The sequence below is a fragment of the Argiope bruennichi genome, chromosome 2 (genome assembly GCF_947563725.1).
Source record: "Argiope bruennichi chromosome 2, qqArgBrue1.1, whole genome shotgun sequence".
NCBI classification, from domain to species: domain Eukaryota; kingdom Metazoa; phylum Arthropoda; class Arachnida; order Araneae; family Araneidae; genus Argiope; species Argiope bruennichi.
Genome location: NC_079152.1, coordinates 58,848,995 through 58,865,887, shown reverse-complemented (window position 1 = coordinate 58,865,887; position 16,893 = coordinate 58,848,995). Strand labels below are relative to the sequence as shown.

Here is a 16,893-nt window from a genome sequence, read left to right as displayed (position 1 = left end):
TATGATAAACACTCATCTGTAAATGGTACATTTTTTCATAACTAATCAATCCCATTGACATGTTCCTAACAGCCACTCATATATCTTTTTTTTTCCTTGAAAATATTTAAAGTAATACATTTAATTGGTTTACGTGCAAACATATCAATACAGTTTAATCTCTTGGCCAGCATCTGACATGATATTCAAATGCCTGTTCTTATCAGTATCCCTGTGCCAATTTGACAGCAATTACCAGATGATTTCATTTTAAATAAAATCTCTATATAACGATTAGCATTTGCAGAAATTTTATCTAGTCCATTAGAACTAAAATATTGAGTAATTATTTCCTTCTCATAAGATATTTTTCATAATCATGTAATAATGCTATTAGTAATTACCAATTCATAAACAAAAACTTTAACAGACAGGGCATTTTCTAATTTAACCGCAATATTTCCATGAGCAAAATCATCTACATATGTTCATTGATTCAAATAATTAACTAGATAAAGAGTAAAAAAATCAAATCATGTACATAATACACATACTTAATATTTTATCATTTCATCCTGTTTCGCATAGTCTCCTTTTGTATGACTTAAATGTCTATCAAGTATATTTGAAAATTCATCAACCAATCTTCAAATTCCATTACCTATATTTGGCAATTATGTCCGTTTCCGTTAGTCACTTACGCTTAATTTTGGTGTGGGAAAATTAGCATTTTATATTTGTCTATTAATTTATAAACTAAAAATAATTTCTGCATTCAAATTTTTTTAAATAATTGCGCTTAAGTTTTTTCAACAAAAATATTATTTAATATGAAGAGTGTTTTACAGTAGGATTTTTTTCAGAAAGATGGTTAAAAATTTACGAAGATTTGGGCGAAAAAATATTTTTTTCGAATAGAATTTATAAATATTAATAAGATTTTATTAAAAACTTTTTTTTCTGAAATGAGAAAATTTTGAAACAAAATAAAAGAAATTTGTATAAAATAACTGATTTTTCTAACATTTTTCGATAAAATAATTCCAGGCACTTTTTTCAACAAATTTTTTCATAAAAAGTCATATAAATTTTAAGTCAAAATTTTGAATGTTACGCATCGTTTTTCTTCTGCTTGATGCAACGTTAACAAAGTTTCATGCTCCATATACCTCCTAGCATGTTAACCGATCTTGATGGAATAGCCTTTAAGAGTTCACAACCATTTCTTAATCATTGCAAGAGACGAACTTCATCATTTCCCTTCCTCCCCTGCACACTCCTGTTGATCCGCTGACAAGTACGAGGTGTTTACGTTTTCTTGAGGAGCGCTCTTGGCGATCGAAAGGGGAGCGCAGTTGGCAACCCGCGGAGGTATGGAACTAGAAGAAGAGCAGACGATACAGAGAGAAAGCGTGTCGGCGAAAGTGAGAGGTCGTCCTTGCGTGTCAAGACCATGTTCAAATCATCGCCCACGGCACTCCATCACCTGGTTCCCGTAGTCCTCTCCATCGCAGTCCTCATCCCCTCTTCCCAAGGTAAGGTTTGCCTGCACACTATTTTCCAAAGGGCGGGAAATTCAGCATCGGGACGGAAAAGGGAGCATAAACAACAAAATACTTGAAAGTTTTTCTGCTCGTATCATTAATAAAATTACGACGAAAAAGAATTAGTGGCATTTACTTTTATTCATTTCATTTGGATCCGTATATGAAGATACTAATAACTCTTGATGTGAATTTGCCGAAAAAGTATTTAAATAGTAATAAATATTACAATATCGTAAGCATTTGACTTTTTTCTTTTAATTTTCGGATAACAAAAATAAAATATTAAATTCTTTTTGCTTTTGTATTTAGGTATAAAAATTCTCCCCTTCCCTATTTCTTATAAAATAAATGATGTTAAGGTTAAAGAGAAAAAAGGAAATATAAATTTTTCAGTGACATTCATTATAGTGAAAAACGTTTAACGTTTTAATTTGGAAATGAAATTTTATGCGCAGAATAAATTGAATGTAGTATTCCAAGGAGCAGATATTTTGAGATATTTATTTATATATCTGTCATAAAAATAAGCTTATTGGATCATGCAATTAATATCTAAAAGCGTAACAATTATCAATTATCTTTTTTTCCCCTTAAAATTTGAGCGTAAAGGAAAGTACTGTTAGGATATATATGTATATATTTACATATATAATTTTTCTTGATTATTAATATTATTTTCTATTGTAATGCAATGAAAATTATTAAGAAATGTTGATTTCAATTGAAAATGTTTATTGATAAATTTTCTAAATGGCTGAACAAATTGCAAAATATTCACATATAGAACGATGCGCACAAAATCGAAATCGTGCACCTTCAAGAGTATGCAGTCATTTCCTTCCTTAGAATACACATTCTCCGTTGAAGGTCTGTCAGAGAATGGAATCACAAGCAGCAAGGACAAAACAGGTTTCATTAACCGACCTTTATATTTTTATTGGGATAAGACTTATTCTTAAAATAGCTTTTTATGATGCAGCGTGCTTGGAAAACGAGGATGAAGAAACGCCGGTTTCCCATGGATGGAATGGGGAAAATGGTGACGATATTTTAGCGAGTAGGCAATCGTTTATAAGTTAGAGCTCCAATAAAGTCCATTGTGCTGTGGGATTGTATTACATTTAGGAATAAGCACATGCATTTGACTTGGAAGAATGCTTTGATGTGACGCAGCCGGAAAAGAGATGACGAATTAGAACTCGAGGATATACGAGGGAAAAAGCGCGTTTCCCGCTCGTAGTAAAAGTAACTAGGGAGACGAGACAACAGAAAAAAAAATGTCTTTTGCAATATGTTTTATTCATTTGGCGGCAGATTTATCCCTCCCTGACTAACGATGCGTTCGGTAAAAAAGAGCATTAAATTTATTATTATTTTTATTTATTTATTCTTTTTTCTATAAAACTGCGTTTTTCGAATTTCGTAGCGAAGCATGTGACTGTATGTCATTGATTATTCACTATAATGAATTTTCATTAAGAGTGATGAATTAACTTTTTTCACTCCTTACTGCATTTTAGAATGTATAAAAGTATTGACGAGTTGACGAGAGTTATAAATTGAAAAATAATTTTCCTAGTTTGTGCTGTGTTTTTTTTTTTTTTTTTCTTTTGTCCTGCTTATGTAAATAGTTATATTGAATAACATGATTTAATCGAGTTTCTTTCATCATATTAATTTTTTATGTGTTTTTAAAAAAATGAAATGCGAATTATTTATAAATAGGTTGATTTAAAACAGTTCGTATTTTGAATTTAAAGATTTTATCTCAGTGTATTTGATGACTTAATGAAACTTTGTTTTGCAATATCTGTAATTTAACTGCTGTATGTTATAATAGTTTAGTTATATTTTAATGATAATAGAAATTTTTTGAGTACCTTTTGAAACATTTGAATTGTGTTATCAAGCATAAGTTCTCTAAACATTGTCACTTACAGATGGCTTATCTGATCATAATCAACGATACTTATAGATATTATGCATATTTTTATGAAATAATGTTAAAAGATTTAATAAGTCGTTAACTCGTTATTTCATATATAACTCGATATGTATGTTTTTTAAAAACTCTATATAAAAATGTTTTTTTCAATGCAAGTTAATCGACATTTTCTATTTCATTTGTATATAAAATGGAGTATATTGCGATATTCTTCTGAAAAGGAAAATTACTGTATATATTTATATTCATCATTCTCAGATATTTGTTTATGTTATATTAGTTAAAATAATGTAACTTTAATCATTTTGTTAATACGATTATAAAACATTAAGACTGTTTCTATGCAATAATTTTTTATCATTCCATTGAAACCCTTAAAAAAACACTCTTGCATTCATTAAAACCTTGTCTTCTCAAACTCTCCTCAATTGATTAAATCGGAATTTTATCGTCGCGAATCAACTTTTTTTTTTTTTTTTTTTTTTCTTTTTCGAGTGCTGTGCTTGGAAGTTTCTCGAAAGTTTCTTCTGTGTAAAAATGCTTATAATATGAGAAATTAACATATAAATAATTCAGTTAGATGCGAAAGTAAGTAGTTTGTGTGAAAAAATGATCATATTTGATGATAAAATTGGATTTTTGAGTTTGTGCTTCTGAATTACTAACGCAGTTTTAAAAATGATGCAGCATTTATGTATTTTGGATGGATGTTCTTGAATTAAACCACCATGTTAACGTGCGAGTGCAATGTTTGCCAAGTAGCCACTCTCTCAAATAGATTAAGATACAAAGGATATTCTAACCAAATAATCGTAATATATTTTCAACGATTAAGAGATCATAAGAGATTAAGAAGAATAAGTTATAAACTAAAACTAAACAAAATAAAATTAATTTGCTCAATTCCGAATGAAATAATTTCTCTTCTTAAATCCACCCTATGTGAAAGAAGTTTTTTTTTTTTACCCAGAATATTTTTGAAAAAATAAATCCTCGTGTAGAATTTTAATTGAAATATAGCCCTTGTAGCCTCTATTATTTTATTATACCCGAAGCATCATTAAAAAAGTGCAGGAAAAAGTGCTTTTTTTTTTCTTTAAAGTTTTAAGTTTATCTTACGTATCGAGCAATAAATAAGCTGTTTTAACATTGTAACTATTTAACGACTAAAAGTAACCAACATCATTATCAAATTTGTTGAGTGAAAATTAAAAACACATTACTGTAATGAATGCGATAAATTTTTCCTGCTTCGATATCTCCATTTTCTTCCGATAAATGATAATTTTCTCCCCTTCACTTTTCTTATATTAGCCTAATTTTGAGTACTTAATGACAATAATTGATTGAATGAATTTAATGATCGGATGTATTAACGACCACAAACGAAATATTACATCAACAAAATGATCTTTTGGCCATTAGTGTATTACATGTTGCACTAAATTATCGAGGAGTGATAAATATTAATAGTTCCTTTTTAAGTAAGTTCCATGTTGACTTAAATACTTCATCATCTCATGTTAATCGTTTCTCATTTCCTTTTTCCGCCGGACTGTATAAATCACGATTTTTTTTAATCGTCAGTATGCTTTTAGAGGTAGCAGATTAGGTTGACAGCGAAAAATGACATATTGAATCCTCAACAAATTTCGGATTAATACCATACCCTTGATTATAGCAACAAAAATGCAGTACAGAATGTGGAATATTTCACTGTGCTGAGATTTCTCTAAGATATAGAATGCTGAAAGAAAGGGAATGATATAGCAACGTCGGGTTTGAGACATCATCGCTCGCTACATTTCAATGTGCTAAACAAGAGAAATGAATGCACTTAAGCTATAAAAATAACTTGCTCTTAATTATTAGAAATGGACTCATACGCGCAACTCACAGTGGTTTTACAAGATATTCAAACTGACTTCATGCGCTATAGTAGCGCATACTTGGCATCAGCATGAAATAATAATCAAGCCGAAAAATTTCAAATGTTTCCATGGAATTGCAGAAGTGCACGCTTCATTATACCCAGCGGATGATATGAGACATCAAGGCTTCAGAGAATTCGTAGTCAGCACATGACAAGTCCGAAAGTTGTACCGGCCAATTAAGTGTACTCCCCAAGTGTTACTTTTTAAAGTAGACAGATGTCGTGACTGAAAAAAATGACATTTTCATCGTGTTAATATTCAAGGTGACTTCTCAACAGAACATCATCTACTGGATGTACAAAGCGATTCATGCTAACATGACGCAGAACAAGCACGCTGTGCAGATTAATTTTTGAATCCTTTTCACACTTTGGAGAAGGAAAATGATGTGGCATAACAACGCCTTGACAATGATGTGGCGTAAGACAACGCTTTGGTAGATGTTGCTGGCATGCATAATTATGGTTGTCGTGTGATTATAACGTAATGGAATTGATACCATTTATTCATTAACAAGATATAAAAAAACCTCCTATGTTTGCTTAATGGTGAACAAACTTATGCTCAGATATGAAAGCTATATAATGGTCCCAGAAGAGATTCATTCTAAAGCTTATGTATTGGAGTTCGTGTAGCATCAGATGATTTATCTAATCCCATCTAACGTGTGAATGAATTCGTCCCATGACATTTCTGACACTGAATATCTGTAAAGTCCCCATCATATTTGAACTTTCTATTCTTTCTCTAGAAAGTTGTAATTTGCGTAACGAAACACTTTTCAGGAAAAAAGCTTAAAATTTTGCTATCCAAAAATTATCATAGAACCTTCATAAAGTAATATTGTAAAAGAAAAGAAAAAAAAAAATGATAGCGAAACACGCTTCATTGCTTTTCTAAATAAACCACAGCATAATTTTTTTTTATTCATGTAATGTTTCATTTAAAAATAACCAATGCTCTGGTGAAAAATAATCATTAAATGAATCCCATTTAATAATTCTGCGTAATTTTTGAAAAAGAATTTGGATTTAAAAATTTCAAAGTTCCAAATTTATGATTCAGTTACGTGAATTCACATGGTATATAAAATGACGGATCTTTAAATCTAGCAGGGGAAATACGTTGGATGTTGGAATATATTTGACTATGGAATTAATGACATCTAAAAACCTAAAAATCTTTTTTTTTTAATGCACGAATTTTTATATTTTTATTTCAACATAGTGAAAAACTTTTATTGAAGATGTTTCAAAATGCATTTAAGCATTCATTGCCAAAGAATATAGTATATCTCAAAATCAAATCGCATATCAGTTTCAGTGTTGTCATTTAACACCCAAATAATTAATGCGTAACATCCATAATAATAATATATGTATGTATTTAAAAGTTGTAAGTTATAGCTTAAGGATGGTACAGTGTCATTCGTTATTTGTAAAGTTAAAACTCCACACCTTATTTAATTACTGACGTACTTTTGGCAGAACTTTTTCAATAATAATAAAAACAACCGAATGAATGCATCTTTTATTATCAAATGTTTAACTATTTCGAGTTTTATTATGATTGAAATATTTGTTTTCGCAAAATTTTGTGCTTTTTTTTTTCCTTCTAGAATGCTTAATATTATTAGCAAATCATTTTCCATACCAATACTATCTTTTCTATAACCGTAGTTCTTACAATTATCTTTTACGTTACATTGAATTAAAATATGAGCAAAAAGTCTTAATCTTACTTTCTGTTTTTGATGACTTGTGTATGAGAGTTCGATTTATGAAAATAAATTACGAATTCGTCCGAATAAACCTAAAATCATTTCAATGAAATATAAATTAATATTGAAATATTTTATGATGTTCTTCCATTTTATTGCTGTTTTGTTTTTAATTTTGTAGTTCAACTTAACAAATAAAGATTAAAGAACGAAATAAAAGGTCGCGTCGATAACATTTTTAAATGTGTATTATCATGCATTAAGCTGTGATTCCAAATAATTTCTAGTACTACTGGGAGAAAATTTGTGATTTTTAAATTTGATCAAAGGATATGAAGAAGAATGAATGACTTCTGTATTTTTGTGACATGTTGGATTCATAACAAATCAATTACTCAAGGAAAATAATGAGATCAACACGAAATTAGTGCAAAAACAAGATTCTTCCATGCCATCACTTAAAGGAACCCTAAGATAAATTAATTATTATTATTTATTTTTAAATATTTTCTTCATTTTTAAATCGATCCTAAATGGAATTTTTTTCTCTCTAATAATTCTCATAGAAAGTAGTACATTAGAACTCCACCTTCTCATCACTGGAGCACCACCTGTTTATATAAATATCGATATTACTGGTTAAAAAAATATTTGAAAAATTTAAGGCATTAAATAACATAATCATATAAATTTCTGAAAATATTTTACAGATTTGCAGTTTTTTGTTTATGTAAGTATTTTATCTTAGTTTAATTTATTTCATTACCTACCATCACATTTTGAATCCTGTCTTTCCATTGCATAGATATTAATCGATATTATATGAATGTTTGTTTATTTGTGTTTTTTGAAGTACTTTTCTCAGTCTAAAATATAAAAAGATATTTGTAGGATAAAATGAAGAAATATAGCTGGGAAATTTTCAACCATTTAGTTGAAATTATACAACTTGCATATTGCTATCAAGTACCGTACTACGTACGTTTCATTATCATAATAGTGATAATGAAAGTTCATTCTTTACAGCAGCTTTGGAAATTAAAAATAACTTTTTCATATTTATTTTTAAGAAAATGTTTTTGTACTCAAGTCAATTTTTGAATTCTTAGAATCGTTATTTGTTTACTGCCTCCCATGCTTTTGCTTATCAAAGGATATTACAATGAAATCTTAATGAAAAGGAATTTCTAATATTATTACTACTAATTCATTAAGTACTACTGATGGAGCATTTGCAACCAAATAGTAACACTCTTCATGATGCGGTGTAAATAAAATGAAATCCAATGACCTGACATAATAAATGAAAAATGAATAGCACTATTTTGAACCTATTGCCATTTTGAAAAATGAAAAGATGAATAAAACGTCGCAGTATAGCCTAAGACAGCATACGATTTGACGTTAGATAAATATGTGCAATACATTGATCAAATGACTCCCAATTGGCTCGAGTGAATAATGACATAAAATTATTAGTAATTTATTTGCTGATAAACATTTGGCTTTATCAGTTGATAATTCACTTTAAAACTGTTTTTGTAGTCAAATAACTGAAAGGTCTTGTAGAGAAAAAGGAAAACTTGTATAGAAAAAATCTACTACATTCGTGTAAGATTGTTTCTCATTTAATAGAAAAAGTATCGCCATGGGAATCCTTCGCCATATTATTAAAGACTGTTAAATCAATTTTTAAATTGGAAGAAACTTTATTTAAATTACTTTCTAACAACATTATCAAGCATTTAATTAATTATATTAGGAATTCCAAACACATATTGTCGCCGAGATCGGTTTTTGTTGTTGATTGATCGTATCGCAACGCCTTTCGATCTAAGACGGGATTCGATTCATCTGTCGAATTGCTGCCGATGTTGCTTGGCGAATTCGATTTTCTTCTTTCGGTCTTTTTTATTCCGTGGTTAAACGAGGGGTCCGACTTCAGTCTTCCTCAGCTATGGCCTCGGGTCCTGAGCGTTGGTGCCGGCCTCGAGGAGTTCAACGATCTGCTGGAGCCGAAACTTCTGTCGGATCCCGGTCTACCCATCGACATCTGTTCGGACGGCTTTAAAACAACCGATATGTGAAACGACGAATAATAATAGCAGTAACATACGAAGATGATGATGAAAAAATCAGAAAGGGAAGACCAAGTGACCTTGACAGACAATACGTAAAAGCTTAGAGCGATACAAGTTGCCCAACGTCCTTCCAGGCTCTCCTGCATTTTATTGTTATTTATTTTTCTTCCCTTTTTGTAAACGGCGCTTGAGAATGCTATTTAAGCGAAGCAGTTACGTTTTTTCTTTACTCAATTAAAATAGCGCATAATCCTTTACTTGTAATGTATTATTTGAATCTCAGCTGCATGTCACGTACGCAGCTGAGTGGAGAAAAAAAGAGGGTATGAACTTCGGATGGGTTTATTTTCTACTTTCCTTCGAAATGGGTTCTAATAATAATAATAAAAAAAAAATCTTTCTCTTGCTATTTCGGTGCGACTCGTCAAACCGATTAGAACTTCACTTTTCATATATTCGAATTTATAAAAATTTATAAGATATTTTAACACGGCACGAATACATTTAATTTGCACTTTATATTTCCTGTTGCTTGAATTGTTACATTTAGTGCACGTTAAAAGGAGACATATCGTATGAGAAGGACATTTTTTTTTTGAAGGAATTATAGAATAGGAAACAATTTTCAGAATTCAAACTGTGAAATATAGCTGTTTTTGTAAAACATTGTAGAAATAATTTCGATGTTGCATTATCCAAAAATTAAGTATTGCATTTGAAATATTTTTTTGCAACTAATATACTAAGTACATATAACCAATAGGCAGCCACGGCATTGTATAAAAATATAGATTTTTCTAATTTCTTTCAGCAGTACATTTATTGATTTAGTATAAAAAAAATAATTTTTAGCTTCATTGAAAGCATTTTTCCAATAAGAAACATAAGGCTCAGCAGAGAAGGATTTAGAAATTAGTTATTGTTCTACGATTGAAATGATCACTTTAAATGGATTGAATCAGTAAATTCATTATTTTATTATATGCGCAATTAAATCATTTCTTAACTTTGAATTGCGTAATGCAGCATGAGTAATTTCACTAAGTTAAGATAGTCTAAATTGACTAATGCGAGTAACGTTATCTTAGACTATCTTTGTTTAATTTGGTGAATTTTTTCTACCAAAACAAAAATAAGTGAGAAAGGGACTATCTGACATTGTAATGTGTTGAGTCTAAAATGGTCTCATATTGGTGTGGTTCAATTAAAATTTCACAATTCGAAATCATTCGTGAACTATTTTTGGAATGAGAATTTAATTCTTCATCAGGGGCGGATGACTTGTTTGATATCTGAGTCGGCATGCATCCTTCATATTCTCACACCACATTAATAAAAAGACATTTGACTTTTTGACGTCAAATTTAATAGAGCAAATCTTTTCCAAAATTGGATTCGAATATGCATGCGTTTTTCTTATACCAAAATGTCTATAGTCTGTCAAAAAATATCTAAAACCATTCTTTGCTGTAAACTCAGAGAGCCAAATGATGAATCTAATGCTGCTGCTCTTATCTTCTGACTGAAATTCATAACTACCTCAGTAACCTTCGTTATGCTCTCATAGAAGTATTTATTTAATGCATCACCATGCGAAGTAATATTGAAATGTTATATTTGAATTGCCTTTTGCTAGTGTCTAAGACGTATGACTCGCCGTAATGATGATCTTAATGCAGTATTCATTCATAATCGTGATAATTATTCAAATGAATTGTCTTTTTAAGATTATTGAATTTTTTTTAATATGATAATGCTTACAGGTTGACTTATTAACTTTAAATTGCGTCAAACAAAAATAATTAAAAATAATGTGAAACGCTGTACAGGGTTAGATCGTTGAACTTAAAACTAGCAAATATATAACAGGCAATTACTTCTTCGGTATTAGAAGCTAAATTTTTAAAAGCATTTGCATAATTTTAATTATATTTTAAAAATTAACTTATTTACTAACATTTCCCTCAAATATTTCGGAGCATATTATAATAAGCAAATCATTTTTACACCATTTTAAAATTTCAATAATTAGTTTTTTGATGAATCAAATTTATTTCCCAATATTTTTTTTTTATAATTTTCATTAATTTAAAAATATTTTTAAGTATATTTTACTGTAATATTCTCATTGTCTTAATTTAATTTATACTCATACACGTTGGATAATATTTAATACATTTTTGAGGACACTGTATCACTGCGATAAAATTAAGAGAACATTTTAAAAATAAAATTAAGTCAGACGAATCAAGCCTAAAATATTATTATGTTATGATGTTTCAGAATTTAATGGCAAATTAATTAAGTTTTTATGGAGGCATTTACAGATTGGTCGAACTGAAAAATTTGATTTTTAAATATTCTGTTTTTTGCAGTGAGTTATTAAAATGTAACATCTGCTTCATAGATTATGTCGCTTTAATTTGATAAATTGTTTTATGTGAGCATGGCTTTGAGACTGAAAGTTTTCGGGAAATTAATAGCTAAAAAAGTCTTGTGTATTTATAGACGTTAGAGAAAATGTGTTGCATCTTGACGCAACATGTTAAATTGGGAATTAAGTTCTGCAAATTAAGTATTATGCAACATATTTTTATATAATTCATAACTCTGCATATGATAAACTATCTTAAAAAAAGGTATAGCACCCCCCTGGTTTTGAATTATTGTAGCATCGATATAAGAAATTATCTCTGTGTATTTTATTCCTTCATGGCTAAATAAAGACAAATTTTGCACAGCACCAAAAATTTGATTTTGATGCAGCCGTTGTTTAAATAAAGAGGTATTGTCTGTATAGAAATAGAAAAACTAAAGATCTTATGTCACTTCCCAATCGCATCTGACGACAACTGTATAAAATAGCCCTTAAATTCACCTGCCCCTACTCAGACATCCCACTGAGAAATATTTCCCCAAGAAAAGTGACGGCTGGCATCCACTCCCTTCTTGAGACAACATTTCTGATTAGCGATATTTGTCATATGTCTCCAGCAGATCTTCCAGAAGATCTCATCAACAACTTCCTTCCTCGATTTGCATGCTTTTCCCATTCCACAAAGTGGTTGTGGAGTAAATTATCCTTGAGTTAAGACATCTCGATCCGCATGGAATTGTTTCTAAAAGATTCTAAGAGTTTTGTACACTAATGGCTCTAGAGTGTCAAGGGAAAAACAATATATTCTTAAATCATTATTAGTTCCTTATTTTTTTTATATATATGTATAAAACGCTTTCATCTAATTGTAAATCTTTCAAAATTTTTATTGTATTAAGCACACACATGGGATAATTTTAGCTTAACTATAGTTAAGAGAACTATAGTTAAGTTAATATATATAATAGTGTTATAGAGAACTTGAAATGTTGAACTGTTTGCAAATGACAAAACTGATGCCTGAACTAATCTCCCATTGTCCAGACTTCGCTTTAGGAAATAAAAAATGAAAGAAATCATTATTTGACATTGAGAAAGAACAAAATGAAAAATTCTAACGGAAGTTAATCGTATTTGCATAGTTTTTTGGAGGGGAGGGGGACTTCTTTATATCTAAAATATTGGCTACATCGATATAGAGAAAGAAATAACGAAACTAAAGAAACCGAATTATTGCCTTCATTTGCAGTATTAATATTACGTATGTATGTTTGCCTGCTATATATATACATGCTATAATAATTGAAAGTCACATATTTAAAATTAACGATGTGTGATATAAATAATATAACAATATGTGAAATATGTATTTTAAAATGAGTTAACGAAATCTTAGGACCTTAATCTCAAACACTAGTTCACTAATTTAACCAATTTTTCTATTGTATGAAAGCTTATAATCTCTTATGTCATCAATGACCTTCTGCTTTTACTGCCTTCCATTTTCGAGAGAAATATTTCATTGTACATGAGGCAATCTTCTTGGAGTTTTGGGAGATATTGTAAAATAAAAATTTTCCTGAGTTCCTATCCTCAATAATTAGAGAGATTTTGTCAGTTTTATCTGCTATATAGCTAATATTCTGTTTTTATTGTAATGTAAATATTAATACATTCTTCCGTTGTTATTAGATGTATTTCATTTCAATTGATTGAAATGGTTTGGTTAAAACTTCGTATATATGGAAGGCAAACAGGTGGTCATCGAATGTAGATAGTACATAACGATAGGTGATAAAAAAATAACCGAAATAACAATGTGTAATATTAACAATAAAAATACTTTGTTTAATGATCCCGAATTTCAATTCTTTAAACGATTTCGTTGATTTCAGATATTTTGACCTTGCTTACTGTAATATATCGCATTTGCAATACATTTTTCATCATTAATTCAGTTTTCAGTTGAATATTTTTATTTTATGAAGATCTTGAATAGAAATTGTAGTTGTTATTCATTTGTATTCGAATCATTTCATAAAAAATAGTATTCGGAATAATCGTGCAATGGATATTTAAAATGCAGTTAAATAAAAGATCTTATTAAATGCTGCATGCATAATAGATGCATTTATGTCTGATTCAGTAATAACATCTATCGATTAATGTTACCGCCTTCCCATTTAAATATCCCTTAATTAGATCATTACTCCTTTGTCTTAAGTTAAACCCATTCATCGAACTTCCTAAACTGATGTTTTATTTTTTCTGCCAGAAAATTTAAATAATGGCCAATTTCTATTATACCATAGACTTTCTACTTCTGAGATCTTTTAAAAATCAGAATTTTTATACTTATGAATATTTATCCGATATTTTCTGTTACCTGTGATATAGTAAATTTAAATGAGTACTTATAATGAAATCTCTTTATAAATTTATTCGATCTTGTGCTATTTAGTAAGAAGACACTTCATATTGCCAGTTTTTCTATTCAGTAAGAAGTTTTTGACGTTAAATATAAATTGTAATTTTTATTTTCTTAATCGAAAACAGGTTTGAAAATGAAACAATTTTAATGTGGGCAAGTTTAAGTATTTGTGGTGTGGTTAAATGAATGTGAAGTATTCGGAATGTTTTGCGATGAATGAATCGTTTATTCATGCATGCCTCTGCGGAGAAAAACATCCTTGGGATGATGTGTCGGTGAGGGTTGTTTTGAAGCTGTCATGATCAGGCAGGGCCACCGACCCAATGGTCATCTGGCGTCAGGCCAAACACGACAAAAATAAAGAAACCGATGAAATAATGGCACTTGATGCGACATTCAGGGGCGATGTCAACAGTGCTGACGTAATTTACGCCTCGGAAAACAAAGCCGGAGATTTACTGTGCACTGAAATAGAACGGTCGTTTCTTCTTTTGATTTTACTATTCGGTTTTTCTTTTTCCCAACACGCGAATGTATGTGTGTGCATTAATTTATGGGTGGGTAAGCGAATTTTTCCCTCCACGTGATACCTGAACAAGTCTTGAATACTGGTATTGTGCATAGCTGATCGTTAAAGGGCGATATTTGCGTGACACAGAAATGAAATTCCGACTGTTGCTGTTTTGTCTGAGGTTTTAAGTTTAAATGCATTAATATATTTCTTTTACGACAGCGTTAAGGGAAGAGGAAAAAGAGACTAGCCTCATGTTTTAGAACGGACAATGAAATATTTGATTGATAAATTTCTGTCTGTACTCAGTTTAATGACATTTAAAGAGACCATAAACTAGTTTATTTATTTGAAATTTCTTTGTAAATTATACTCAGAAATCAGGGTTAGAGAGTTCTGAGCAGACGCGGAGTTTGAAGCTCTATCCTGAAATAATTTTAGCTCGGTTATAATTATCCGAGTCCGACACGTTTCTTTACTTTTATCAGTTCTATCTTGATTTATTTATAAAAAAAAGAGAAAGTTGGCAAACTAAAATAAATCACTACAATATTCGATTTTTTAAATTAAATTGTATTTCAGGAATTTTCTTGCAATCTTACTTATGCGTATTTGGGGGGGGGGAGAGAATAATAATTTGTGGGAAATTTCCGGCATTTGTCAGCTGATAGGCCTGACTCGCTCTGAAAACTGAATTGGATCAACGTCAAACTTTATTCAGCAGTTGACTGTGTCCGTGCAAGTCAGAAATGAAGCGATTGCTTTTAAACAATTTTAGCATGTTTTACGTCTATATGAAGAAGGAAAAAAAAATTCTAATTTTTTAAGTAAAACATTCATTTTACTTACGAGATCCAAGTTTGGCTCTGGTATAGTGTATTTTTTTCTTTTAAAATTATTTCAAATTAATTTAAGAATTTACAAATAGGTTTAACTAATTTATTATTAATTTAATTTTTTATGCAAAAATGATTGTTCATTCTCCTAGTTCTTGAATTATGGTTTGCTTTTTAGAAGAAAACTGATTATAAATTTACATACGATTTTTTAAAATATTCAGAATTATATAAATTAAATTAACAGTTTAAAAATGTTTTCAACTAATATGCTAATCGTTTTTGTATGCAAAAATAAATGTTTTATATATTTTAATACGTGAGTTATAAATAAATTTTTAAAAAATAATTTTGTTCATTCATAAGGTACTTGAATTATAATTTGATTTTTAAGTATTAAATTAATTATAAATATAAGCTTAATGATAAATTAATTTAAATAACTATTACCATCTTGAAATCATTAAAAGTTTTAAATTTTTGAATTTTAATAATGAAAAATTATTTATTATACCTCAGCAAAGCTGCATTTATTTCGGAAATTAAAAAGAACAACTGAAATTAATAAAAAAAAATACATCAGCAAATACTCTCAATAATAATAATCAAAAAGGAAAAAAAAAAAAAGTAAGTGTTAAGTTACGGAATGCATAAGCAGAGAATTCAAAATATTTAATAACGTGATTCGGTATGCTTCGTAGGCTGCACGATTCTCTGAAGAAAGATAAATATATCTCGTAGGTAAATGAAGTTCATTTTCCACTTAATGTTTCTCTTCTGGGTTATCATTATTTATTAATTGTGCAAAATGTCAAAATATATTTATCTTGTTTCCAGTGTTTTTATGGTTATTGCCATTATGGCTTTTGTATATAATATAATATTAATGAAATATTTTTATGATGTCAATACTTATAATCAATATTTATCATCATTTAAGTTATAGTTGTAATTATTTTCCGTCTTAAAAATAAAATTATGTGTTGATTATTTGAAAAATGCATTATATGAGAGTTATATATTAATTAAAACTGTCTAAGTTTTAAACTTTATTCGTATAATTTTTATCATTTTTTTAAACTTTTCCATCATTTTAAAGTTTTTAAAACGCATTCATAACTAATTTTTTCAACTAAATTATAATTCAAGAATTATAAGAATAAGCATTTATTTTTGCATAAAAAGTGAAAATAGATTAATTAAAACTATTAGTAAATTCTTAAATTAATTTGAAATAATTTTAAAAGAAAATAGACACACACACAAGTCTGGGACCATACTTGGGTCTGGCGATTGCTAAGACAGTAGTACCTTACCCACTGAGTATACTTGCATATGGTGACACATTATTAGTGTATAAGTTATATTGTAAGTTTGAGGGGCATTTTGCCGAAATTGGCTGGCTATTGTGCTTTAATATTTTATCGGAAGCATCCTATTGGCATACTACCTTTATACTAATCAATATCAATTTTCCAACCCGTGCCCTCTCCTTGTCAAACCTAGCCGAAAAAAAAATTACGATTTTACTT

The 16,893-nt window shown here is 29.3% G+C and overlaps 1 protein-coding gene across 1 annotated transcript in view; it reads left to right on the top strand.

Annotated features, from left to right (window-relative positions):
- The first annotated feature begins 1,288 nt into the window (after positions 1–1,288).
- Positions 1,289–16,893, top strand: part of LOC129961192 (follistatin-like) — a 72,512-nt gene continuing 56,907 nt past the window's right edge. The window contains exon 1 of the mRNA XM_056074969.1: positions 1,289–1,514. Coding sequence (XP_055930944.1) covers positions 1,433–1,514 — 82 coding nt within the window. The 5' untranslated portion in view covers positions 1,289–1,432. The remainder of the gene's footprint in view (positions 1,515–16,893) is intronic.